The 26,244-nt window shown below is 41.8% G+C and overlaps 3 protein-coding genes and 1 long non-coding RNA gene across 4 annotated transcripts in view; 2 read left to right on the forward strand and 2 right to left on the reverse strand.

The window, feature by feature from the left end:
• The window catches only part of tyw5 (tRNA-yW synthesizing protein 5), a 4,045-nt gene extending 1,932 nt beyond the window's left edge, over positions 1 to 2,113 (reverse strand). Inside the window, exons 1-4 of the mRNA XM_027152447.2 lie at positions 1,972 to 2,113; positions 1,515 to 1,797; positions 709 to 863; positions 481 to 553 (exon numbers count right to left, since the gene is read on the reverse strand). Of these exons, the coding sequence (XP_027008248.1) occupies positions 481 to 553; positions 709 to 863; positions 1,515 to 1,595 (309 nt within the window). The 5' untranslated portion in view covers positions 1,596 to 1,797; positions 1,972 to 2,113. The remainder of the gene's footprint in view (positions 1 to 480; positions 554 to 708; positions 864 to 1,514; positions 1,798 to 1,971) is intronic.
• On the forward strand, positions 2,028 to 5,665 carry maip1 (matrix AAA peptidase interacting protein 1). Its single transcript, XM_027152448.2, has 5 exons — positions 2,028 to 2,336; positions 3,885 to 3,956; positions 4,123 to 4,249; positions 4,448 to 4,601; positions 4,759 to 5,665. Exons 1-5 carry the CDS (start codon positions 2,028 to 2,030, stop codon positions 4,835 to 4,837), a joined length of 741 nt encoding a protein of 246 aa, XP_027008249.2. The 3' UTR covers positions 4,838 to 5,665.
• Positions 5,666 to 5,741: 76 nt separating this feature from the next.
• LOC125141451 lies at positions 5,742 to 6,211 on the reverse strand. The gene is made up of 2 exons (XR_007140829.1): positions 6,070 to 6,211; positions 5,742 to 5,977 (listed from the first exon to the last, which is right to left on the reverse strand). It is a non-coding gene; the product is annotated as an uncharacterized LOC125141451 (long non-coding RNA).
• Positions 6,087 to 24,306, forward strand: pgap1 (post-GPI attachment to proteins inositol deacylase 1). The gene is made up of 26 exons (XM_047815042.1): positions 6,087 to 6,221; positions 7,652 to 7,805; positions 8,080 to 8,255; positions 8,515 to 8,686; positions 8,774 to 8,934; positions 10,402 to 10,454; positions 12,797 to 12,863; positions 12,958 to 13,063; positions 14,841 to 14,899; positions 15,445 to 15,528; positions 15,820 to 15,869; positions 16,327 to 16,378; positions 17,687 to 17,764; positions 18,341 to 18,416; positions 18,769 to 18,842; positions 19,019 to 19,070; positions 19,165 to 19,231; positions 19,335 to 19,440; positions 19,536 to 19,574; positions 19,764 to 19,948; positions 20,177 to 20,407; positions 20,602 to 20,737; positions 20,868 to 20,918; positions 21,990 to 22,204; positions 22,384 to 22,488; positions 23,805 to 24,306. The coding sequence occupies exons 1-26, from the start codon at positions 6,087 to 6,089 to the stop codon at positions 23,944 to 23,946; spliced, it is 2,826 nt and encodes a 941-aa protein (XP_047670998.1). The 3' UTR covers positions 23,947 to 24,306.
• The last annotated feature ends 1,938 nt before the right edge of the window (positions 24,307 to 26,244 follow it).

Consider the following 26,244-nt stretch of genomic DNA (forward strand, 5'->3'; position numbering starts at 1 on the left):
AACAGCTATGACTGAATAAATACTGCGTGCCACTGCTTTAAATTCCGTCTTGTATCGCTTTTCCATCAGTGAGAAATGAAAAAAAAATTATAATAATAATTCAAAGTTGTTATCTAGATGATGTTGTTTTCTTTCACAGATTTCTAATCTATTTTGGCCTTTTGTTTACATTATTTTTTATTCCCCACCCAAATGCTGCAACCACAAATCCTGCTCTACATTACACATGTGAAACATTCCTCTCCCTGGGGATTAAATTAGGGCTTAGAACAACAATAACCTGGGTTTAAGTGCAGTCCGAAGAGCCCATTTAGTGTTAGAACTCCACAAATATTCACTGAAAGTTTCATTTCTTTTCAGTGTAAAACAAACTAAATTTGTGGATCCCTGATTTGGATCATTTACTTGCTTAAATTCAAAGTCATGCTCATTATTTCCTAGGACTTCTATTATGGAGCACAGATCTTGTCTGCTGTTTACCTTACTAATGAAGAACGCTTCATGCTCTGCTTCTGCTGCAGCTCTCTGGACAAACTTGTCAAACGGTAATGTCCTGAGACATAAAGAATAAAGTATTAATTGGAAACACACCCTGGACCATCTACTGGTATTTTTTTAGGAGTAGATCCCTCTGAGAAATCAAAGGAAACCTGTAACCCTGGAGTTGTGAGGTGCAAATGCTTGTGTACAAGTTATTACTAAACATGCCTGTATATGAAATTCTTATGCAGAAAGTCCATCTGAGGAACAGATGACACATGAACTTTGACCTCCCGGCTTCCTCCCTTTGCTGCCAGGTAATCCACTGTCCATTTTTCAAGGCATGGCCCTAAATGCACTCCCTTGAGCACAGCTGGTTTTCTCTGCAAGAGAAACACAAAGGAGAAGCATCTGATTAGTGACAATACTAGAAAACACTGCATTTATAGTAATCATTACAAGCCAAAAGCCTGTAATAGAAATTATGAAAACATTCAACAGTAAAATTGGCTGAAATTTATTCTGCGCATTGACTCGAGATGTTATCAACTAACATTTTAAACTTTCTATTTCATGGCAAAATTATATTGACAGGTATGTTGACTTTAAATAGGAATTATTAAAAGATCCCACAGTAAAATTGACAGATCTTTATTGTAAACATAGAGTAGATCATTCTGAAGTGATCAGAGTGACTTTTATCAACTAACTTTTTTTTTTCATTTACATTTTATAATGGATTAAAATGCATTTCCTGGCACTATATTATTGTCATGTTTTTAAGAGCGATTATTAAAAAGTACATGTTTCATCTAATAAATATATAATGATTATTTAAACTTTAAGCCTTTATTCTTATAAATACTGTGAATTGTTGTGTATTCATTTATTGTAGGCACTCAATACAGCACAGAACAGCGTCATTACCGTAAAGTATCAAAAAGCCGCGCCCCCGAAATATGCGTGCGGCAAATTTAACCGAGCTTTCAGCCTCTTAACCGCAGTGTTGCCCCCGAGGTAGTAAATTTCTTTACCAGAGGGTAGATCTCCTTAATGAAAAGCTCCTTATCCACATCTGTGAAGACGGACAGCTCGACTCTTTCCTGACATTCCATACAGAAACCTTGCACCTTCTCCAGCTCATCTGGTCGAAACGCACACTTTCCTCAGTTTAGCTCGGCTCAATCCCGAATAGTCACCTAGTGCACTGTGTTGGGCGCATGTTCTCCTGTTTATGTACCCTTAATAGTGCACTAATGTAGAGAACATGTAGCTGTTTGGGATCCGGCGTTTGTGTATTTTGGTGCGTTGCTAAATCTTCCCCGGAAACAGAAATATAAAGTCAAATACATGCACTTTTCACACGTAGAAGGTGTACATACATTATAAATAAATATTTTTAAAAACGTATACATTTATAACACAACTTGTTTAACCCAAAAACACAGTAAAGCGGTTTAAATAAATCATAATAGTTTATTATATAGGAACCTTAGTAGTTAGTCGTGTCGGGCGGACGGACCGCTATAGGCGATGGGAAGAGAAACATGGCGCTGCCCTTATTCAGATGGAGCTGTAGAAGGCCTGCGGGTCTGAGCGCTTATCTAAGATTTAACAAAGTAATCGAAATACGAAATCACTCCGTTGTTAAAAACCAGGCGTCGCTGTCGTGTGTTGTGTCTGGGGTGCGGTACTGCAGTTCGGACAGAGAGGGACACAGACGGACGAGGAAGGTTGTGGTGGTCGGCATCCCAAACCCGTTCATCTGGATCCGGACCAAATTCTGTTTCTTCCTCATTCGCGCTTATTTCGACAAAGATTTCTGTATTGATGAGTTTACTGACGGAGCCAAACAGGTGAGCTGGTTTTATTTCCTGTGTCAGGTGTTGAGTATTATGGGGAAGTCCTCAGTGCTTTACATCCAGCTCCAGATCATCCATCAGCTTGTTCGGGTAAAGACCAAAGCATGCTGTGTTGAGGGAACAGTCTAGTCCTCAGGAAAGCAGGTTGGGATGTGAACCATTTAACGTCTTTAAAGGCAGGGTCTCCGATTTTTGAGAAATGCTTCAGAAAACTGAGTCGGGCCGATAATAAACAAAAATCAAAACAAACGTGTAGCCAATGAGCAGAAAGGGGCGGGTGGATTGGCCTCTGTGCTGTCAGTGTCAGTGAAGGAGGTGTGGCCTCTGTGTTGTCAGTTAAGGAGGTGTGGCCTCTGTCCAGTCAGTGTCAGGAGGTGTGGCTTCTGTGTTGTCAGTGTTGGAGAAGCAAGCGTGGCTTTTTTGCAGTCAGTGTCAGTAAAGGAGATGTGGCCTCTGTCTTGTCAGTTAAGGAGGTGTGGCCTCTGTGCAGTCAGTGTCAATGAATGAGGTGTGGCTTCTGTGTTGTCAGTGTCAGAGAAGCAAGCGTGGCTTTTTTGCAGTCAGTGTCAGTGAAGGAGATGTGGCCTCTGTGTTGTCAGTTAAGGAGGTGTGGCTTCTGTGCAATCAGTGTCAGTGAAGGAGGTGTGGCCTCTGTGTTGTCAGTGTCAGAGAAGCAAGCGTGGCTTTTTTGCAGTCAGTGTCAGTGAAGGAGATGTGGCCTCTGTGTTGTCAGCTAAGGAAGTGTGGCCTCTGTGCAGTCAGTGTCAATGAAGGAGGTGTGGCTTCTGTGTTGTCAGTGAAGGAGGTGTGGCTTCTGTGCAATCAGTGTCAGTGAAGGAGGTGTGGCCTCTGTGTTGTCAGTGTCAGAGAAGCAAGTGTGGCTTTTTTGCTGTCAATGTCAGTGAAGGAGGTGCGGCCTCTGTGTAGTCAGTGTCAGTAAAGGGTGTGTGGCCTCTGTGCAGTCAGTCTCAGTGAAGGAGGTGTGGCTTGTGTTGTCAGTGTTGGAGAAGCAAGCGTGGCTTTTTTGCTGTCAGTGTCAGTGAAAGAGGTGTGGCCTCTGTGCAGTCAGTGTCAGTAAAGGGGTTGTGGCTTCTATGCCATCAGTGTCAGTGAAGGAGGTGTGGCCTCTGTTCAGTCAGTGTCGGTGAAGCAGGCATGGCTTTTTTGCTGTCAGGGTCAGTGAAGGAGGCTGGCCTTTGTGCTCCCAGTCAGTGTAGGAAGTGTGGCCCCTGTGCTGTCAGGGTCAATGTAGGAGGCATGGCCTCTGTGCTGTCTGGGTCAGCATAGGACGTTGGCCTCTGTTCTGTCAGAATAAGAGGTTTGGCCTCTGTGCCATCAGTGTCTGTGAAGGAAGCATGGTCTCCCAGTATTTAAAGCCAACACCTTAAACCAATAACATTGATCAGGATACAGTTGAAAAAGTAAAAGACTCAACACATGGTGTTTTAGAGCTATTTTGAGAGAACATTAAGCTTTGTAGTGTGAAAATAGTCTGTGTCATACCAAAAATATGTCTTTTCATTCTTTCTTTTCCAATTCTAGGCATTTGCACATGTATCCCAACTGTTGTCTCAGTGTCAGTTTAAAGAACTTGAAGGTCTAGTTGCTAAAGATGTAAGTACATAAATTATTTCTCCTGGATGCTCATATCCATTTTTTTAAATGAGTTTATTTGAATGACCCTTCTCAGTTAAGTGAGTCGTGATGTTCATCCCTATCGAATATGCATCCAGTGTTTGTGCTGGCCTGTGCATAATCTCAGTGGCTCTGTGTCATGTAGGTAATAGGGAAACTGGAGGAGAAATGTGCTGATCTCCCGTTGAGCTATAAAAAAGCACTCTCAGCTGATCCAGATGACATCATGTACACAACACCAGCAGATGTTGGTTTTTGCTACGAGAATGATGGTGAGGGATAAACCTTTATCCTTTGTTTTTTTTTTCTTTTTAAAGATAAACCAGATCAGGGTGGATCTTTGGGAGGTGGTTAATGAAATAAAATATAATAATGTGGCATGTGTATGCATGTGATGGGGGAAAAAAGTGTGTCTAATTTACAATTAATTAATTTATTCATCAATGCGTTGTCTTTTGTCTCCTTGCCAGGGAGGAAGTTTGTCAGTATCTTGATGCGTTTCTGGTACTTAACCAGTGCCCGGCTGCCAGAGGACACAATGGAGGGAGCGCAAATCTTCCAGGTGGCTTTTGGAAAAAATGGGGAGAAGCCAGAGAGCAAAAGGCTGCTTACAGCCAATTATGAGTGAGTAGTAGAAATATAGATGCACAGATTCTGGGTTAATTAAGCATATAAAAATGTCAAAAACATTGCTTAGGTTGTTTCAAAGAACAAAGACTGTAAAGTCGCTCTCTCAGTGCTGTTATATGATAAACTTCTCAGCGTTGACTTTATTTTGCAGATTTCAGAGGGAGTTCACACAAGGAGTGACACCAGACTGGACCATCACTAGAATAGAACACTCAAAGCTGCTTGATTAAATCACTGTACAATGTATCATATAGTAATATCAATGAGCCGCGTTTGCTGTCTAGACAGTAAAAGAATATTCACCAATATTCACCAGACTTTCATTGTTAAGAGAGTATTAAGTTTAGTTTTAGTTCCTGTAAGTTTTTGTGTTATTATTTCACATGTTCGTGTTTAATATTGAACCTGAAAATTGCTCCAATATAAACTAGTTGTCAGTATATTGCAGATTGTAGTTTGAAAGAATTACTTTTGCATTTCTAAAATGAATTTGTACCTTTTCTACTGACAGATGTAATTAAATAAATGTAAATTTAACAAAGCAACCAAGAAATATTGTACACGCTTTAAGTTTATTTGGTAAATTTTGGAATATTGGAAAGATACACTGCACGAATAGGTTTGTGAACACCTACTTGGTGTGAAAAACATATGTGTTTCTTTCGGTAACAAAGTAGGAATTGTACGGTATGTCTCTGTATTCTGTAGCTTTATAGTTTCCCTTCAGTGGAAGCACAGTGTTCCAGCACGACAATGCCCCTGTGCACAAAGCCCTGAGCTCGGACTCTGACGCAACCCCGCTAAACACCTCTGGGACGAACTGGAGCACCGACTGAACCCCAGACCTCCTCACACTTACATCAGTGTCTGATCCCACTAATGCTCTTATAGCTGAATAAACACAAACGCCAACATCTCCAACATCTAATGGAAAGAATGGAGCTTATTATTCCAGCGAGGAGGAATAAATCTGGGATGAGATGTTTAACATGGACATATGGGTGTCAGAGGTGTTAAATTATTTTATTTTAAATATTAAAAATTCATCAGATTTCTGATATGTTCATTGACCTTCAGTTAAATGAAGATAAAAGTACTTTGTTTTAAATGAAATTGTTGTAAAAAGGAACTTCATCGTTTTTAATGATTGTTTAATGTTGGCTTGTAATACCGTTTAAAACAAGTACACAGATTACAAACAAACAAATAAAAATAAGCTAAGAAATAAACATCAACAGGTAATGTTTTGCGCTCTGTGTTGAAGTCCGAGCATTGTCAGTTTTGATTGGTCGAGCACAAGCAGTTAGCCTTCACTCGGTTGGCTGGAAGCGCTGCTGCTTCACTGAAGTCATTTCCGTAGACCGTTTCTCCTATTGGTTTAAAAAGGGCGTGTTTTTCAATGGGGGCGGAAAAAAATCAAAATAAAATGGAGAGGGGAAACAGAGGAGTGTAAAATACACACTGTGAGCTACTGGAGAGATGGAGAAAGCGCTTATTTACGGGTTTTATGCGGCGGCTCTCGCGCTGCTGCTGACGGGGCTGCGCGAGCTGCTGTTCGGCTTCGAGGAGAACCGGTGCAGCATGACCTACATGTTCGAGTATCCCGAGTACCGGGTGAGTTTACCTTAACGACTGGACAGGTCCCAAACCGCGCACTTCCGGGCTGCACGGTGTGTCAAAATAGAACCCCACGCGCGTGGCAGCTGAAGGTTAGGTTACCATGGTAACCAGAAGTGGCATATAATTCTTCCTGATTCAGTTTGAGACACTTCCTGTGACTACCTGTTGTTTTTTATTTATTTATTTATATTTATTTATTTGTTACCATGTTTAACTTGCCGTATCGTTCGCAGCTCGGTTATACGATGCAGATTACAGCTATATTAAATGTTAAATGAAAGAAAACCTTCGTTCAGAGAGACACAACGTAGAACTCTGAACGAATCAACGAGTCAACGTGTCGAATCAATTGCCGAATCGAACTGTATGACTCGAAGCACAAAAGTGAAAGCTTAACCGATTCTGCTTTGAGTCATTTAGCTCGATTCGTTATGGGATTCGAATCGTTTTCTGAATGTTTCAGGATTTCTGTTTATTGATTACAGGTTATACTTCACAGACCTGTCTCATTCACTAATCATGTTCTGATTCACCCGAGACACTACTGTAAAGTAAAGACTTGTAACAGTGTCAGACAATCATCTGATACTGTAGCACAATAATGTTGAGTAAAAACTCTATCCATGTCTTTAAGTAAAAATGGGATTAAAGATACGAGAACATCACTCAATATTCGGACTTCTACAGTCAGTGAAGCTATAAGTAATTCTATTTTTTGGTAATGAAATGCCACCTTTTGAGCCACTTGGCTATTAATAATTTGTGAGTTATTTTTGTAGTGCATATGACACACAATACTCTCCCTCTCCATTCGTAATGTGATCCAAGATCTCACTTTATCATGATGGAATGTCTTGTCACCCTGCTGTTTAGGACAGAATTGAGGACATTTATTGAAATTTTAAATTTGTGATCAAGTTAAATAACAGCAAGCTTGGTATTATGATCATTATTATCATCCTCCATCATCATCATTGGAGGATTATCATCATCCAAATGCTGATTAAAACATACCAGGATTAAAGTTCATTATGTTGTTACACCTACTCTGTTTGTAAATAATATTATCTTACCTTATATACTTAACGTCAACAAAACTATTAGTAAAAAAGAAATTCACTGATCTCTTTTTGATGATGGAACAGGATAATGTTAACAATGTAATCTAAGTGTTTATTGCGTCAAGGACCAGTAAGGGAAATGGCATATTTTTTTACTGGAGCCATAGGATTTTATTTGTTGGAGATTGTTGAGTTATGGAGCTTTAGGTTAATCCCTTTTCACTTTAAACTGATTAGGCTTTAAACTGCAACCCACTGATTACAATAATACACCAGCTCCAGGGTATCCGTTTAAAAATCATACTTGGCTGTCACAAGGATAGTAAGGTGTGTGTGTGTGTGTGTGTGTGTGTGTGTGTGTAGCGTGTCCAGCTCCCACGGCGTGTGGCACGTCAGTACCCTGCCTATGGACTATTCCTGTATGGTGAAGGTTTGTATGCTCAAGAAACTCGAAATCTCAAGCTCACTGGTGCTCCTGTGCTCTTCTTACCTGGAAATGCTGGCAGCTACAAGCAAGGTATGAAATGATTAGTATGTACCTATTGAATTCCTGTATCTGATTGGTCAGAAGGTGTTGATTAATTCTTTGTACCAGCAGCTCTGACAGCAGTGCCCCATAATCTAATAATAAATAAATGTGCTGATTAGGAATCTGACTTTAATCACATATATTTTGGTGCTGTTGTTGATTGCATACAGAATTATATGCAGCATTTGTATTAGTACTCAGGATTATCTGAGTCACTGGCTGTATAGTCTAAGAGCTCTTTACCCCTGTCCTAAACTTGCAGCTCGATCTTTGGGCTCCGTGGCATTGAGGAAAGCAGAAGGCTTGGATGGAGAGACCCACCTGAATGTCTTCACCATTGATTTTAACGAGGAGCTGGTGGCCCTGTATGGTGGAAGTCTGAGCCGACAAACTCACTTCCTTCATGAGAGCATCAAGGTCATCCTGCACCTGTACAAGGTAAAAATCTAAGATTTATTATTTATTCAAGAGGTTCTTTGTGCAAGAAAAAGTGTTATCACTATATTAATCTTAGTGGTCCAGGATTGTACTCTCATTTGTAAATGTATGTGCAGTATTATCATTATGTAAACAGTAGTTGAGACTTCCCTGTTTTATTGTGCCGTCGAAATTCTAGTTTTCCACTTTCATTGGTTTTGTCATTATAACCTCATAAGTGCACCAATGTGAAACGAAGCTGCTTTTCTGTCTTAAACAGAACCATCCTGATCCTCCAAGCAGTGTGGTGTTAGTGGGTCACTCTATGGGCGGTGTGATCGCTCGTGCTCTGTTCTCCCTTCCTCGTTTTAATCCTCGTCTGGTCAGCCTCATCCTCACCCAGGCCTCACCTCACCAGTCTCCTGTTCTCTCCTTGGATCCCTTCATACTTGGTAGGAAAGCTCTTAAAACATCATGTCCAATATGTTGCAAGAATGTACTGTTAATATTCCTTACATTTGTTTTTGTCTCCGCTATAGATTTCTACTTGTCGGTCAGGCGGCGATGGAGCGCCAGAGCAGAGGATTTGCGTAACGTAACCGTGTTGTCTGTGGGAGGTGGATACCGTGACTATCAGGTTCGCTCAGGGCTCACCACTCTGACCTGCCCTGCGGATGACACCAACAAGATGGCCGTCGTGGTGAGGAAGAGTAAACACAGTGTATAATATCCACCTATAGCCCCAGATTTATTAAAAACAAATACAAACACAGGATTTTTTTGTTATCTCAGATATAGTGTGTTATTGGCTCAAAGCAGTAGAAGTGATAAGACACAGAGGAGAGTGTGTACTCAAGACACGACAAAGACACTGGTTTACACAAACAACCATTCGATTAAACAGACTATAATAATATATACATATATATATATATATATAATACAGTTTATTTATAATAAGAATTAATTTTATTTGAGGGCACTTTTATTTGAGGGCACTCTCAAGGTCACCTTACAAAAATACATTTAAATTTACATAAACATTCAAGATTATGAAGAACCTTGAATCTGAATAGCAGAATTTTATACTTGATGCGGAACTTCAAGTATAATCTTAACATTAACATTTAACATTAATTGAATATATAGAGTTAATGTTAAACAGCACAAGGCAAATAAAATTACATAAAACCTTTGATCATGGCCTCGATTAGCTTTTAAGAGTAATGTGTACTTCATATACAGAGTAGATAAACAAGGTGTTACATAAAATGAAAACAAATGGTATTTATAACTAGATTTGTAAAGTTCGTCGCAACAAACTTTGATGTTGGCTTTGACGGTGCAAGTATTCGCAAAGGCCGGTGCTTTTTGGAGGCGAGTGGACATAAGCATCAGTGTTACTTTTGGAGGCGAGTGGACAGAAAGATTGTGAAAGCTACTGGACCACTAGGGTGTCAATACTTTTGGAGGCGAGCGGACATGAGCATGTGACGTGATCCGAATACCCGTGAGGCAGTTCCCCTCATTGTGCTGAGTGTTTTGATATGTCACATGTCCATGTTGTGCAAATTTTTTATTTTGACGTGACGTCACAGATGTAGAAATATGTTGGGTTTTTTTTCCCTCCATTTTTAACCGGGGGTGATTGTTCTTAAAAACGTTTCACTTTCACCTTTGGACTTTGTGATGTATCCATTTGCAGTGTAACAGGCATCCCATCAAATCAAATTCAAATCAAATCAAATTTTGTCACATACAGTACACATACATACAGAGTACGACATGCAGAGAGATGCTTTTTGCATTTGTCCGGTATTCAAACATTAGGAATGCAATTTGGGATAAAAAATGTAACCAAAAGGAGGTAGATAAATTATAAAAAAGTATACACTATATAAAAAGAAACTATAGAAAATATGAAAATATAAGTGAAAAATAATGTATATACATAAATATACATAAATGCATATAGTATTTAATTATTGTCCTTAAAAAAAAATGTTCAGAAAACATTGAAGGGGAGAGGTCCAGTACTAGATCCAGATCCTTGTGTTTCCTGGTTTAAACTTCGAATGTCCGGCGAGAAGAAGCTTCTCCTCGTTCTCTCTGTGTTTGCTTTCAAAAGCACAGGACATGGTGACAAGGTGTGCTCTGTTTTTCCCAGGTGACTGCTGTTCCCAGGACCTGGGTCTCTACTGATCATCTATCCATTGTGTGGTAAGTAGTTCACTCACTGTCTAGTTCACTGTCTGTGGTGTGGTGTGGTGTGGTGTGGTGTGGTGTGTGTGTGTGTGTGTGTGTGGTGTGTGTGAGAGAGAGAGAGAGAGAGTGTGTGTGTGTGTGGTGAGGGAGAGAGAGAGAGAGTGTGTGTGTGGTGAGGGAGGGAGAGAGAGAGAGAGTGTGTGTGTGGTGAGAGAGAGAGAGAGAGTGTGTGTGTGGTGAGAGAGAGAGAGAGAGAGAGTGTGTGTGGTGAGAGAGAGAGAGTGTGTGTTTTGTTGTGTGGTTGAGAGAGTAGAGAGAGAAAGCGATAGAGAGTAGAGAGAGAGTGGTTGTTGATTTGTAGTATGGAGAGAGGTGTTTGCTGAGAGAGTAGGTTTTTTTGTCTGAGATTGTGTGTGTGGTTAGCGATCTAGCGATATTTGTTTTTTGTTTATGTTCATAGCTCTACGTGTGTTTGTCGACTCTCTCGCTATCTCGCTATATGTTGTGTTCGCTCGCTCTCTCTCTGTTTTCTCTAGCTAGGAGAGCATGCGTGTGGTACGAGCTACTGCAGAGCTAGTATATAGCTGTGTGCGCTCGCGCATACTCTCGTACTCTGCTATCGCATAGCTCGACTCATGTGTGTGATCGTCGCTTTGTGTACTGTTGTTCTCTCTCTCTCTCTTTTGTCTCCTCTATATCTTTTGTTGTGTTTTTCTCTCTCTCTAATCTCTCTATATATCTCTATGTCTCTCTCTCTCTCTGCTCTGTCTGCTAGCTCTTTGTTTTTTGTTCTCTCGTTTTGTGTGTGCACAGCGCGTGTGTGGTTTGTGTGTGTGTGTGTGTGTGTGTGTGTGTGTGTGTGTGTGTGTGTGCGCGCGCGCGCTCGCTTGTGTGTGTGTGTGTGTGGTGTGTGCGCGCTCGCTCGCGCTTTTGTGTGGTTCGCGCGCGTGTAGTTGGTGCGCGCGCTGTGTTTGTGGTGCGCGCGCTCGCGCGGTGTGGTGTGTGGTGTGCGCGCTCGCTGTCTCGTGTGTGTGTGGGTGCTCGCGCGCGCGCGCTCGTGTGGTTTGTTTGGTGCGCGCGCGCGCTCGCGGTGTGTTTGTGTTCTCGCGCCGCGCGCGCGCGTGTGTGTAGTGTGTGTGGTGCGCCGCGCGAGTCGCATCGCGCGAGTCGTGTGTGTGTGGTGCGACGCGTGTGTGCGTGTGTGGTGAGAGAGCGTGTGTGTGTGTGTGGTGAGAGAGCGTGTGTGTGTGTGTGGTGAGAGAGCGTGTGTGTGTGTGTGGTGAGAGAGCGTGTGTGTGTGTGTGTGTGGTGAGAGAGCGTGTGTGTGTGTGTGTGTGGTGAGAGAGCGTGTGTGTGTGTGTGTGTGGTGAGAGAGCGTGTGTGTGTGTGTGTGGTGAGAGAGCGTGTGTGTGTGGTGAGAGAGCGTGTGTGTGTGGTGAGAGAGCGTGTGTGTGTGGTGAGAGAGCGTGTGTGTGTGGTGAGAGAGCGTGTGTGTGTGTGTGTGTGGTGAGAGAGCGTGTGTGTGTGTGTGTGGTGAGAGAGCGTGTGTGTGTGTGTGTGTGGTGAGAGAGCGCGTGTGTGTGTGTGTGTGGTGAGAGAGCGCGTGTGTGTGTGTGTGTGTGGTGAGAGAGCGCGTGTGTGTGTGTGTGTGTGTGTGGTGAGAGAGCGAGTGTGTGTGTGTGTGTGTGTGTGTGTGGTGAGAGAGCGTGTGTGTGTGTGTGTGGTGAGAGAGCGTGTGTGTGTGTGTGTGTGTGTGTGGTGAGAGAGCGTGTGTGTGTGTGTGTGTGTGTGTGTGTGTGTGTGGTGAGAGAGTGTGTGTGTGTGTGGTGGGATGTGTGGGGTGAGAGAGCGTGGGGGGTGTGTGTGTGTGTGGTGAGGAGAGCGTGTGTTATGGGGGGTGTGTGGGTGTGGTGAGAGAGGCGTGTGTGTGTGTGTGTGATGTGTGTGACGAGAGTGTGAGAGAGAGTGTGGTGTGTGTGGTGAGAGAGCGTGTGTGTGTGTGTGTTGTGTTGTGTGGTGAGAGACGAGTGTGTGTGTGTGGTGTGTTAGTGTGTGGCTGCGAGGAGTGTGTGTGTGGTGTTGTGTGTGGTGACGAGAGCGAGAGCAGATGGAGAGGAGAGTGTGTGTGTGTGCGTGTGTGTGTGGTGAGAGAGAGAGAGAGAGAGTGTGTGTGTGTGTGTGTGTGTGTGGTGAGAGAGAGAGAGAGAGTGTGCGTGTGTGTGTGTGTGTGTGGTGAGAGAGAGAGAGAGAGAGTGTGTGTGTGTGTGCGTGTGTGGGGTGAGAGTGTGTGTGTTGGGGGGGTTGCTTCTGTGTTTGATCCTCTTTTTCTGTATTTTGTTTTGTTTTCTTTTTTCAAGGTGTAAGGAGTTGGTGCTAGCCACAGTGCGGGCATTCTTTGACCTGATTGATCCTGAGACGGGGCAGGTGTGTACAGTCATACTTTATATTAGCATTCATCATGTGTGTGTTTGTGCATGTGTGTGGAATTTGCCTTGTCCTTATGTGTATGATTCCTTAGTTCACAAAGGATACAGAGAAAAGGAAGTCTGTACTGAATCATCACTTCATCCGCCACCCCGTGCAGCTACCTGCTGAGCAAATCGACACACCAGTCAGCTTTTCAGGTGTGTTTTAGAGTGTGTTCATTGGTCTTTGAGGGATTTACAAAGCAAGTGAGTAGTGTGTCACCTTTTTTATTACTACCAAAAAACAACTCAACACACAGCCATTAATGTCTAAACCGCTGGCCACAAAAGTGAGTACACCCCTAAGTATCTAAACTGTCCAAATTGGGCCCAAAGTGTCAATATTTTGTGTGGGCACCATTATTTTCCAGTACTGCCTTAACCCTCTTGAGCATGGAGTTCACCAGGGCATCACAGGTTGCCACTGGAGTCCTCTTGCACTTCTCCATGACAACATCACATAGCTGGTGGATGTTAGAGAACATGTGCTCCTCCACCTTCCGATTGAGGATGCCCCACAGATGCTCAATAGGGTTTAGGTCTGGAGACATGCTTTGCCTGTCCATCACCTTTACCCTCAGCTTTTTTAGCAAGGCAGTGATTGTCTTGTAGGTGTGTTTGGGGTCGTTATCATGTTTTAATACTGCTCTTTGGCCCAGTCTCCAAAGGGAAAGGATCATGCTCTGCTTCTTTGTCACAGTACATATTGCCATTTATGGTTCCCTCAATGAACTGTAGCTCCCCAGTGCCTGCAGCACTCATGTAGCCCCAGACCACGACACTCCCACCACTATGCTTGACTGTAGGCAAGACACACTTGTCTTTGTTCTCCTCACCTGGTTGCCACCACACACACGCTTGACACCATCTGAACCAAATAAGTTTATCTTGGTCTCAACAGACCACAGGACATGGTTCCAGTAATCCATGTCCTTAGTCTGCTTGTCTTCAGCAAACTGTTTGTGGGCTTTCTTGTGCATCAGCTGTAGAAGAGGCTTCCTTCTGGGACAACAGCCATGAAGACCAATTTGATGCAGTGTGCGGCGTATGGTCTGAGCACTGACCGGCTGATCCCCAACCCCTCCAACCTCTGCAGCAATGCTGGAAGCATTCATATGTCTATTTCCAAACACAACCTCTGGATATGATGCTGAAAGATATAATAAAATATTTACAAAATGTGAGGGGTGTACTCACTTCTGTGAGATACTGTAGATTTAAATGGCTTAAAGTATTGCCATTAGTTGTGCACATTTGGTCAGAGAATATTAGATTAGTGTTTAACTCCATCCCATGGAGGGAAGAGAGAGAGAGAGCAGAGAAAAAAAAGGGAAGGAGAAGAGAGAGAGAGAGAGAGAGAGAGAGAAGAGAAAAGGAAGAGAGAGAAGAGAGAGAGAGAGAGAAGAGAGAGAGAAAAAAAGGAAAAGGAGAGGAGAGAGAGAGAGAGAGAGAGAGAGAGAGAGAGAGAGAGCAGGAGAGAACAAACAGGAAAGACTGTAGAGCAGAGAGAGAGAAGGAGGAAGAGATAGCAATGCAGAGCGAGAGAAACAAAGGAAGAGATGAGAGAGAGAGTAGGGATAGAAGAAAAAAAGGAGATGAGAGAGAGAGAGATGAGAAGAGAGAGAAAAAAAGGAAAGAGTAGAGAGCGAAGGAGCGAGGAGAAAGAGAAGAGAAAAAAACTAGTCCATGTTAGACTAAGAGAGAATAAAGGAGAGAGAGAGAGAGAGAGAGAGCTAGAGAGTCGATACAAGTGAACACTATCTCGAGAGACGATGTGTGAGCGGAAAAGCGTTACCCCACCTTCCCCTCTCTCTCTCTCTCTATCTCTCTCTCTCTCTCTCTCTCTCTCTCTCTCTCTCTCTCTCTACCCCCTCCCTCTTGCTCTCTCTCTTTCTCTCTCTCTACCCCCCCTCCCTCTCCCCCTCTCTCTCTGTAGGCTCCCTGGAGGCCTGGAGTGAAGTGAACACACTCCGTCTGTTCTACAGCGCTCCCAAGGTGATGCAAACTCACACAGGCTGTAGCTTAATCAGCTCTCTAGCTCCCTAAACAGTGAATCAGTTTATAGTGCAAATAAGTTGGGGCTCTGGGAAGGACCCTGTCTCACTACACATTGGACACTGATGGCATCCTCACATTGTAAAATTTTATCACAGGCATTTATATGCAACAGGCAGGATTGAAGGTTTTGTCATTTTTTATGTTTTGCCATTTGAAAGCTACAATAACAAGTTGCTTACATTTGTAATGAACTTGGCTGAGACTAGTTTAGCTCGCCTTTTTGTTTGCAAGCTGAAAGGCTTTAATTATGTCAATTCCAGTAAGAGAATATAGTTAGCATTATGCTCTCTGGTTGTTGCAGTGCATCGTGGGATTTTTTTTAGTGAGTGAACTTTCCAGTGCGATTATAGGATTTTGCAATGGCTGATTCCCTGGTTATTAGCCTGACTACTGGAGTGGGAGCTGATTAAGATGCACCCTTACACATTTACACTGTTGTTACTCTGTCTCATGAGTTTAATGTCCCCTCATTATTTATACAGGAAGTCCAAGTTCAGTACTTCCTGTTTGCGCTTAGCAGCAGGAGGAAAGCTTACACACACTTCTACTGCCGCAACAGCAACCTGGTTAGTGTGCAATTGTGGATTCAAATAAACTCACTTATAAATTTTCTAAAGAAAAAAAAAAAGAAATTAACAATTTAATTAACTGTGATGATTAAAACTGTTTAACATTAAATCTAAAGATATATTTTTTTTAATAATGTTTTTTGCTTTTTTGCTACTCACTAGTGCAGAAGACCAAACATAAATGCATTTTTTTTATTGGCTTGTTTAGGATTTTTTTCACTTTCAGCTTTTCAATTCCAGATATTAAAGTGATTTGAGGGACTCTGAATTTGAGGTTCTGTCTCACAGGAAATGTCCAGCTGGCTCTTTGGCTGCACTCAGATGAATGGCTCTGTGTGGTGAGCGTTAAAAGTGTTTAATTAAAGTGAAGTTTAAAATATTCAGTTCATATAACAGTTCAACTGGGGGCAGTGGGGGCTCAACTGGTTAAGGCTCTGAGTTGTTGATCGGAGGATCGGGGTTCAAGGCCCAGCACAGTCAAGCTGCCACTGCTGGGCTCCTGAGAAAGGCCCTCAACCCTCCCTGCTCCAGGGGCGCTGTATCATAGCTGCCCCTGCACTCTGACCCCAACCTCCTCAGTCGGGGTATGTGAAGAAAAGAACTCCACTGTGCTGTAATGTATATGTGGCGATACTAGACTAAATAGAAATGAGCCTTGAACCAGTAAGAGAGACTGTCTGTTGATTTACGGTGATTTATTGATGAACAGCGCATTGCAGGGAAATATCTGTTAATTAATTAGTGAATAATTAGATTATTATTTTTACTTAATATTTTTTCCCCTAACTTTGTCAGTGAGCAAGCAGTAGATTTGTCTCCCCGAACAGAACTTCTTCCAGCTTATAAGGTATGTGATTTTTTTTTTATTTTCGTTTCTTTAATTTCCTGCCGATAATTGCCTGTAGCTTTTCTTTTCTTTCTTTTGTTTTAATGAAATAATTAATAAAAATATCCAAGTGCATCTGCTTTTCAAAATTTATGAAGAGAAAACTCAGTCACTTATTACATATTCAACCTGAAAGCTTATTTAACAAGCTTTGAATCAAGGCCAGACCCAGTGATGAGAATGAAGGTAATGAATTTAGGTAATTTTCCAACACTCGTTTTTGGACAAAAGTATAATGTGTATAATGTAATGTTGGACCTTACAGTACTCCATTTCTGTCCTCCATGTCTGAATTGGATGTTTGATTAAGTTTAGGTCTCTGAGAAAGCGCATGCTATTCTACATTCACAAATACAGTGATTTTATCTCTGGAAGCCACCAGTCTGTGTACTGTGAAGAAACCTTGAGAGGAACCATCTGCATTTGGGTGACACTGGAGGGTGTGATTTTTAGAAATATAAAGTCTGGATATTGTGTATTGATGAGGTTATTGTCCTCAAAGACCACATGTAGTTGGCTTCTGTTAGAATGTCTGAATACTTCATAAATCATAGTCCAACTGGAGCTGGTACAACTTTAGATGCCTCAGGATCCTCACAGGGTTGGTCTCATCTCAGTGAAGGACCAAAATCTTCATGACACGGAACACAGCTAGAGCTGGTACAATCTCTGTATGTCTTGGGATGGGTAGAAAAAGATAAGCGACTCTGAATTACTCTGTATTCACATAAAGTTCAGATTTATCTCTTTCTTGCGCCACTAGTCCCCAGGCATGGCTGCCTCCAGTCAATAATGTTCGCTGTCACTCATGATACTGGAAGTCGCAGCAGTTGAAAATGCATGATCTCTGGTCACTTGGTCACAGTGAGTCCCTGCATGTATGAAGGTTGTTTTAGCCTTCAAACTCCTCAGTTGGTAGTGTGTTTGGGGAGAGTGAGCTAGAAAGTGGGAATTGGCAGATGAGCAGGGATTTGATCTTTAACATGATTTTAACACTCCAGCTGGTGATATCACTTTTTTCCTAGAGATGCTGAAATGTTTTTTTATACACAACGAGTCTCCATGTTCTGGTTGTTATTGTGTTTGTAATTCTGTTATTTCCACTCCTGCATATTTTATTGTGCTGCAATGTATAATATATAATGCTCTTACTGTATTGCTCTTCCTTTTCTATTCCTGTATTGTGTTTCTCTTAATTTTTTGTATTTGTACAGTATGTATGTAGCACATGAGGAAGTGACATTTATTCTTTCCTCTCTTTGGCTCTAGGTCCTAATTGTTAAGTTAAGTGAACTGTTTGGCATCTCTCATCTGGTCATCGATGCCTCAAACCTCAATACACGACAGGTACAAAATCATCCACAAAACCTGTCCTTCCTCTTCTGCTCTCGTCCATATGTGAGCTACAATTCTTCCAATCAGACACTCCAGTGCTTTCACACAGAGCGAGAATCTGTTCTCCACATCAGCTTGAACCTGACTTGTATTTTAATCTCATGAATACAGCCGATAAAAGAGAAACGCACAGGAAGATATAAACTTGTGTGAGTGAGAGAGAGAGAGTGAGAGAGAGAGTGAGAGAGAGTGAGTGAGTGAGGGAGGGAGAGAGTGAGTGAGGGAGGGAGGGAGGGAGAGAGTGAGTGAGGGAGGGAGGGAGAGAGTGAGTGAGGGAGGGAGGGAGGGAGGGAGAGAGTGAGGGAGGGAGGGAGAGAGTGAGTGAGGGAGGGAGAATCCTTTTGCTCAGATTCATGTTGTTTAAGAATATAATTTCTGTAACTCACTAGAGGGCAAATTAGATTTTTGACCAATAGTGAATTTCCTTTAAATTATTTAATTATTTTTAGTTCATTATAGAAAATGTCTTTTTGGTATATTCTCTAGAACTATTCTAGAGGTTTCTGTTAAATCATATTTTCCCCCCAGTTTATAGTGGAGTGTGAGTGGCAGAGAGAAGAAAGCCTGACCATCCCAGTTCCTGTCCCTCATGTTCTCTCTTTCGGTGAGATCAATTCCCCACACACTGAGTTGTGACTGCTGCGTTATACTGTTACCATCTATTTACCCTTTAAGCACCCCAGACCCCAATATATTGGGCCTCAGTTATAAGCAAACACAAGAATTCACTGTAATGCTTTTACCATCACAAGTCAACACTTCTGTGCTGAAATTGTGTATTTAGAAGTTTAGATGTCTCAGCAAGAAAAATCCTATGTTTGTATCGAACATAAAACTGGAGGAAAAGTCATAAGGGATTTTTTTTTACAAACATAGTAGTGGTTAGCAGATTAAAATGTTAGAATTGTTAGTTGTTTCTTTAAAAAGTTGTTTTTTGTTTTTTTCTTGTTTTGCAGGTTTGACAGTAAGTGATGTCATGATCAGCTCATCCAGTCTACTGCACACTCTCCAACTGCACCACTTTCACCAGGTAAAGCTCTTCATGTTTTATATCATGTATACATTGTGTTTCCTTTTAAACATAGTTATAACAGCTGCTGACTTATATTTATTTATTTACCACTATTACCTGTATCTGGTTTAAACAGTGCTTGGCCCCCTCAATTGCTGCTCAAGGCTAAATCTGTAATGTTGTTCAACCAACAGGTTTATCAGGCCTTTAAAATCACAGTAAGCAGCCAGTGCAAGGTTACCAAAGGTAAACTGATATATGGATATCTTCATTTCCATCTCAGCCATGGTGCCTGACTATCTGCCTGTAAAAAGCATAATTTTTTTGTATTTGCCTGTAGAAAGACTGCCCAATATCTACCGATTGAAGGTGCCTTGGTCTCAAGAAGATTCCTTCGTCACTGCAGGGTATGTATACAAAGTCATTCATATCACATGCTTTAAATTATTTCTCGTTATATGTTGATGTTGTTTACTTTCTTGTTCTAATAAACATTGGTGCCATTTCCAGCATTCCCTCAGTGACCGAGATTAGCGGTATGCTGCACACTAGTCGCAAAGACAACTCCTCAAGTGCCCTCTTACAGCTCCACGCTGCCCCCAACTGCCAGTACAAGGTGATTTCCCATGAGGCATTGCCACTTACTTTTTTTTTTTTAAACCACCAAGTTTCCAGAGAGTGTCTAATGTAGTGTGTTTGATTTTACTGCAGATCTCAGTGCGCACCTCCTTCCCTAAAGTGCTCGGACAGGTACGTCCCCTAAACATTCACCTACAATAACACACACACACACACTACTCTGTTCTTTCTAACCTTCCAGTTCACCTTCACTCGGTTTCAGAAAATGTAAATGATTCCAAAAATAAGGCAGCTAATCTTACGATTATGATTTCATTTGATTGATAAAATTGACATTGGAGAGGATTTCTGGTTTCTCAGATCCTTCGTTTCTGTGGCCCAGCAATGCCTGTGTATGTGGCTGTGGTGTTGATGCTCGCTTTAAAGAGGCAGCTGACTTCTGTCCTACGAACGGGTCGAGCCGTGAACACGAGAGACACCATAGCAAAAAGTTTACAGCTACATAAACTTGAGCCTCCTGTTCTGCTGCTGCACCTGTTCCTCAGGTCAGTTCATGGTCTGCTCGTTTAGCTTTGTCTTCTTTATTTCTTTAATTTTTCTTTTGTTAGTCTTTTGTGTAATTAATTTGATCTGTCATTTGTTTTTATCTTATGGGTTGTGCTCCTCTATTATCTATATATGTACAGAGGTTATGATTTGTTATCTCTGTCTTTATGTCCATGTTACCTTAAGTTTAATAAATATTTAATCAATAATCTCCCTCTTTCTCTCAGACAGGGCTGGTTTCAGGAATGCTGGTCTGCTCTGGCTCTCCCTGCGGTAGACCTCTTGCCTCTTGCCCCATTGGAAGACTTGTCCCGTGATGCAGTGGGGCCGGGGCAGGACTGGCCCCGCCTCGTTTCACCACTGATGTGCATTCTGGGTGCTGCAGTGGCCTTCTGGGGAAGTGCTGTTCTCAGCATGTCTTTACATGCCCTGTCTTTCCTCTTAGCTCCACTGCACAGGTAAATGATTACCAATTCCCAAATGAAGCAATAGAAGGTAAAAAATAGGCACAAATTCAGAAATCCAAAGCACCTTATTGTTTGTGATATTTAGTTTCATTTTACAGATGTTTGTTGGGTGATGATATGTGCACAGAATGAGGTCCTGGCTGTTTAACATGGGTTTTAACTGAATTGTGGTATTTCTTCTGCAGGCCTTCAGTCTCTCGCCACTGTGGCACCCTTCATGTTCCCGCTCAGATCCTCCTCATCCTCGGTCTGACTGCACTGGGCGGAGTCACCTGTGGAGCCCTGTCAGTCACTGTCAGCTTTCTGCTTCACCTCTACAGGGTATGCAATGCTCAACAAACCTTTCCTGTGTGGCGCTCCATAGGCTATAAATATACATTTGGTTTTTCTGTTACTCTACATGATCTATGTGTTTAATTTTGTGTAAATGTAATTGTTTGTTATCATGTAGGTTCTTAGATTACAGATGACCGAGAGGACCTTAAGTCACATGCTGAACCTGGTAAGTGCTCCAAATCACTTGAGGTGTTTAAACATTAACCCAATGAATTTTTGACCTAGTGAACACCAAAGTGCTAAATGCTGTAAATGCAAATACATGTTTCAGTATTTTATCCATAAACTTATCCAGTCAAAGTCATTGTTACATCCTGTAGTATTACAACCTTGATTCATGACATATAATTGGGATAATATGTCATGAATCTACACAAAATATCCCACAATATTAATGTGGGGAATCAATATGGTTTGCTTAGTTGTCTACAAATAAAAAAGAATTTCATACTTATTCACATCTGTTTAATTAGTTTCAATATAAATTAGTTTATTAATATGGTTGGCATCAAGACTCCAATATCTGCATCTCCAAGAAGCCAAAGACCCATTTTAAACATCTGTAGAGATCCATAGTTGAACTACAGGACACAGGATAACCATAGCATAAAGCTGGACTTCATGGAAAAATGGGAAGTCGTATTTCCTTTTGGAATTGGTTAAAAGCTGTGCTGGAGACTTGGCAGCCTGTCAGTCTGCTGAGATTTAAATTAAACTTTCTGGCTTTGTCACGAATTTTAGCTACATTTAGCTGACACCCAACACTGCTCATCATCCTCAGATCATCATCCACACACTGAAGCATGGTGGTGGTAGCACAATGTTGAACTTTATCCTTCACCTCTTAGCTGCCTCTACCACTAATGCCCTCCTTACCCACTCACTAGGTTTTGGCCTCTTCCGAGACAGAGTCATGGATGTTTTCATTATTTTTCTCTTTTTTACAATGGTTTTAAAAGTGCACTTTAGGATGTTTAAAAAACCCGAAAGAAAAGCAGTAAGAATCACAAGGCCAGACTGGAATTCAGAAAAAAACAAGATTCTCATTCAACCATTCTCATAATCTTTAATGATGATGGAAGTCGTAATCATATCAGTCAGTTTTCTGACCCTTTACAGAGAAATGCATCCGATTTGGGTTCTTATTCTTCTGAGTATACTATATCTTCTCTTATTTTGGTTTATTAATTTTTATTAATGTTTATTAAGCATTATTATTATTATTATTTCTGATCAGGCACCACAAAGCATGCAGCAGAACACAGAGAACGGCTGCAGCACTAGTGAAAGCCAAAGGAGCCATAGCGAATGTAATGGCACCCCACTTCTATCTGAATCAGCACTACAGGAGGTCAGAGATGACCTACAGCTTCACCTGAACGTGTCTGCACTGCTCGCTCTACCTGTAATGCTAAGCGCACCTTCTCTCATCTACTGGAGTCGAAACTTACGGTAATTTCTGCATACACCAATAACTACCTGAATCTGTGCACACTACTAAACCTCTGAATGCTCATACCGAGAAGAGTCTGTCTCAATTTCATTATGAAGAGCAACCTCCTTAATCTCTCTATCTTTCTAGCACACTTTATTTTTTTATTTATATTTTGTATTAATATATTTTTGAGCAGGTATTCAGCTCATCTGAATCCAGACCCATTCTGGCCACACACATTGCCTCTGTTCATCGCCTCTGTGCTACTCGTCAACTGCAATACGCTTACTCTGAGCCGCAGGTGAGTGTGTGTGTGGTGAGAGTGTGTGTGTGTGTGTGTGTGTGCGCGCGTGCGTGAGTGTGGAGCCCAGTTAATGTTGGAAGCACAAACTTGGCAAAACGAATATACTTAAACTCATATTCATTGGATGGGTTCGGAAAATGTTGACGGAATGTGCTTGGACTGTATAAAGTATTTTGAAATATTGTGATAATTGTCTTAAAAATGAGTAAAGAAATGTCTAATGTTTCTCTAGTGGTGCATGTAGTTGTCTTTCTAAGGTGTTGGTTAGCGGACTGGATTTACATCATCATATATTATGTGTCTAGCTGCATAAAGTGTCTTACTGAACTCAATCTGTTTTCTGGTTCATTCATACATTTGTAAATGCAATGTTTCATTCATTCATATATTAATTTGTTGGCTTATTAATCTGTAAATTCATTTATTAATTTACAGATTAATTTGTTGGCTTATTAATCTGTAAATTCATTTATTAATATTCATTCATTCATTCATTTATAGGGTCATTCATTATTTTTGATTCATTAGGAGTCCAAGCGTAGAAGGTGCTGCTTCACCCTTTTCAGAAGGATAGAGTCAGGATCTTTACATCAGATGAATTAATATTTTCACAAAGTCCTTCAGATGGGGAAGTACATATGGGAATGTAGTCGAAGTCTTGTCTTCCATCCTGTCTGAAACCCAGTATCTAAGAGGTTTCTAGGTCATTTAGGAAAATCTGTTTAGACAGGCTTAGCTTATTGTGAAATAAAAGGGTCTTCACGTTATGGCGTGTACAGAATGTCTCCTCACGTACATTCTGTCCACTTATAGAGGCAAGGCCTGTTAGGACAGAACACCCCGTAAAGAATATACTCACAAATAATTCAAGTCGGCATAAAGAGAATAAAAGAGATTTTCAGCGTACGAGAAGGTAAAGGAAAGTCAAATAATTCCTCATTCCCCAATGAAACACATAAACCAGTCTACAGGCATGTCTCACAATTCCCTTATTCATTCAATGAATATATTTCTATACCGCAAGCACAATTTTAGTTTTTTATTTCTTTTTTTAAATGCCCTTAATGTTTTCTAATGGTTAAAATAGAAAGTTAGTAAAAGATTATTTCCATTGTGTAGAAACTGGCAACGTGTTTTTGGTTTTGCTTATAGTCATGAAACTTTAATAAAAAAAAATTTAATAAAAAAAAGAATTTAATGAAGAATTCCCTAATATTAACTTTGCATTTCAGGAATTAATTTCAGGATTTTTTTTTCTTTTGTATTTGGGTCAAAGGTCATAAGGTGTGTGTGCGTGTGTTCATCTCTTGCAGTAAGCTGATGTTGCGGCCGACCTTGCGCCTGCTGCTTCCTCTCAGCGTTGCCATGTTGATCTTTTCTACTCTTCATCTGTATCGGGTCACTCACTTCCTGTCTGTTGCTCTGACACTGCTGGCGGCTTCCTGTTACCTTTGACCCCGTCTCAGACTTCCGGACCAGTCCAGACCAAAACAGCCTTAGCATGTCCTTGCATCGGCAGACCTCTGACATTGGATTGAAATCATGCCAGTGGTCATGCTGCTGAACAGGGTAACCGAATCCCAAACAGAGTCACACTATCTCTATTTAATAACTTTCTTTTTGATATACATGGAATCAAAACGGTTGACCAGCCAGCTCTAGGCTCAACCTCAGCCTGCTTGTTCTGCCTTTGTGTTTCATTTTGTCTCGGATTGTGTGCCTGTGTGTCCAGCCTTAAATCATCTGAGTATCTGGTATTTGTTTTCGGGAGCTAGCTTGTCTGTCTTACCAAGCACATCATGAGGCATATTCATCCACATGGTGGCAGTGTGTTCATTCTTACCTTACAGTCCAGACGAGACCTGAACGCATTTTTGCAGTGTCATCAATGGCTTTAGAACACGCCCACAAAACATTTTCACTCTTTCTCCAAATTTACTTCAAATGTTAATAGTTATTAGTGTAGCCAGGACACAATATCTGTAACAGTTAAAATCTTTTTCAGCGACATCTGCATCTAGTTCCTTGCCCTTCCCTGCCGTCATGGCGTCTCGCAAGGAACAAAAAATCACCATGTAGCTGAACCTTGAGATGTTGTGATGTTAAGGCGGCCATCTTGGAAAAGCGCAATCAAAGAAATCATCTCAAGAAAGTTTGCTAGCATTTGTGTCACTAAAGTGATCCATTTACAGATCTTAATTACTTAACGTAATGATGTATACTGATTTGTGTACATACTATATATATTTTTTTGTTTGAAACCTTGTATCTCTGGTACAAAACTAAAGAAGCAAACATCAGGAAACTTGCCTAATTGATTTGGAGAACAGTGTTTAATTCTTAAACAAAGTGTTTTATAGCCTATGCCACTTTTACTGCTAGTCTCCCTCACGGTCATTTTGCTGCTTCCACTGCTATATAGAATGATTTTTTTTTTCTTTACGTTTTAGAATACTATGACCTAGAGTACAGTATTTATTTATAAAATTATAAAATAGGTCCTTTTAGTATGTAAGCAGGGCCTTTTTTCATTCTCTGTGCCTGTGTTGCATTTAACAGATGAATTCAAAGCCTTGCTCATGCTTTAGAGTGTGTACAAGGCGACGTGATTGGACTAGACGTGTCCGTAGGGCTCTCGTTTTTGTTTTTTACTGGCATTACTCTTTAGATAGGGGACTTCCACTGCAGGATCTCTGTTGTCACTCTGTGTTAAAGATCAGCACATGCCAAATCATCCCAGTCACTCCTCCAATCAGATTGAGATCCAGTGCCTTTCCTCATGCCCTGTTTACCAGTAAGGACAGATCAGTGATTGTCAGTCAGACCAGCATTCATGATTTGCTTCAGCTCTGTTACGCAGGACCAAGTTCACAAACACACTCCTGAGGAACGACATGCTGGTGTGTCGCCTGCACTGTGAATGTATTTACAGAGTGTGCGAGAGTGCATGTGTGAGAGTATGAGCATGAGATTGAGAATGTGTGTGTGTGTGTGTGTGTGTGTGTGTGTGTGTGTGTGTGTGTGTGTGTGTGTGTGTGTGTACACATGAGCGTGTGTGTGTGAGTGAGTGTATACACTTGTGTGAGAGAGAGGTGTACACGCGTGTGTGAGTGTGAGTGTACACGAGTGTGAGTGTACACGAGTGTGAGTGTACACGAGTGTGAGTGTACACGAGTGTGAGTGTACACGAGCGTGAGTGTACACATGAGCGCGTGTGTCTGTATACATGAGCGTGTGTGAGAGTGAGTGTACACGCGTGTGTGTGAGAGTGAGTGTACACGCGTGTGTGTGTGTGAGAGTGAGTGTACACGCGTGTGTGTGTGTGAGAGTGAGTGTACGCGCGTGTGTGTGTGTGAGAGTGAGTGTACGCGCGCGTGTGTGTGAGAGAGTGAGTGTACACGAGCGCGCGCGTGTGTGAGAGAGTGAGTGTACACGAGCGCGCGCGTGTGTGTGAGAGTGAGTGTACACGAGCGCGCGCGTGTGTGAGAGAGTGAGTGTACACGCGTGTGTGAGCGTACACGTGAGCGTGTGTGAGCGTACACGTGAGCGTGTGTGAGCGTACACGTGAGCGTGTGTGAGCGTACACGTGAGCGTGTGTGAGCGTACACGTGAGCGCGTGTGAGCGTACACGTGAGCACGCGTGTGAGCGTACACGTGAGCACGCGTGTGTGTGTTTGTACACATGAATGTGTGTATGTGTAAGTGTGAATGTATACACAGGTACATGACAGTGTGTGACCGTTTGTAGGCCTG

This window comes from Tachysurus fulvidraco, chromosome 6 (assembly GCF_022655615.1).
Source record: "Tachysurus fulvidraco isolate hzauxx_2018 chromosome 6, HZAU_PFXX_2.0, whole genome shotgun sequence".
NCBI lineage: Eukaryota > Metazoa > Chordata > Actinopteri > Siluriformes > Bagridae > Tachysurus > Tachysurus fulvidraco.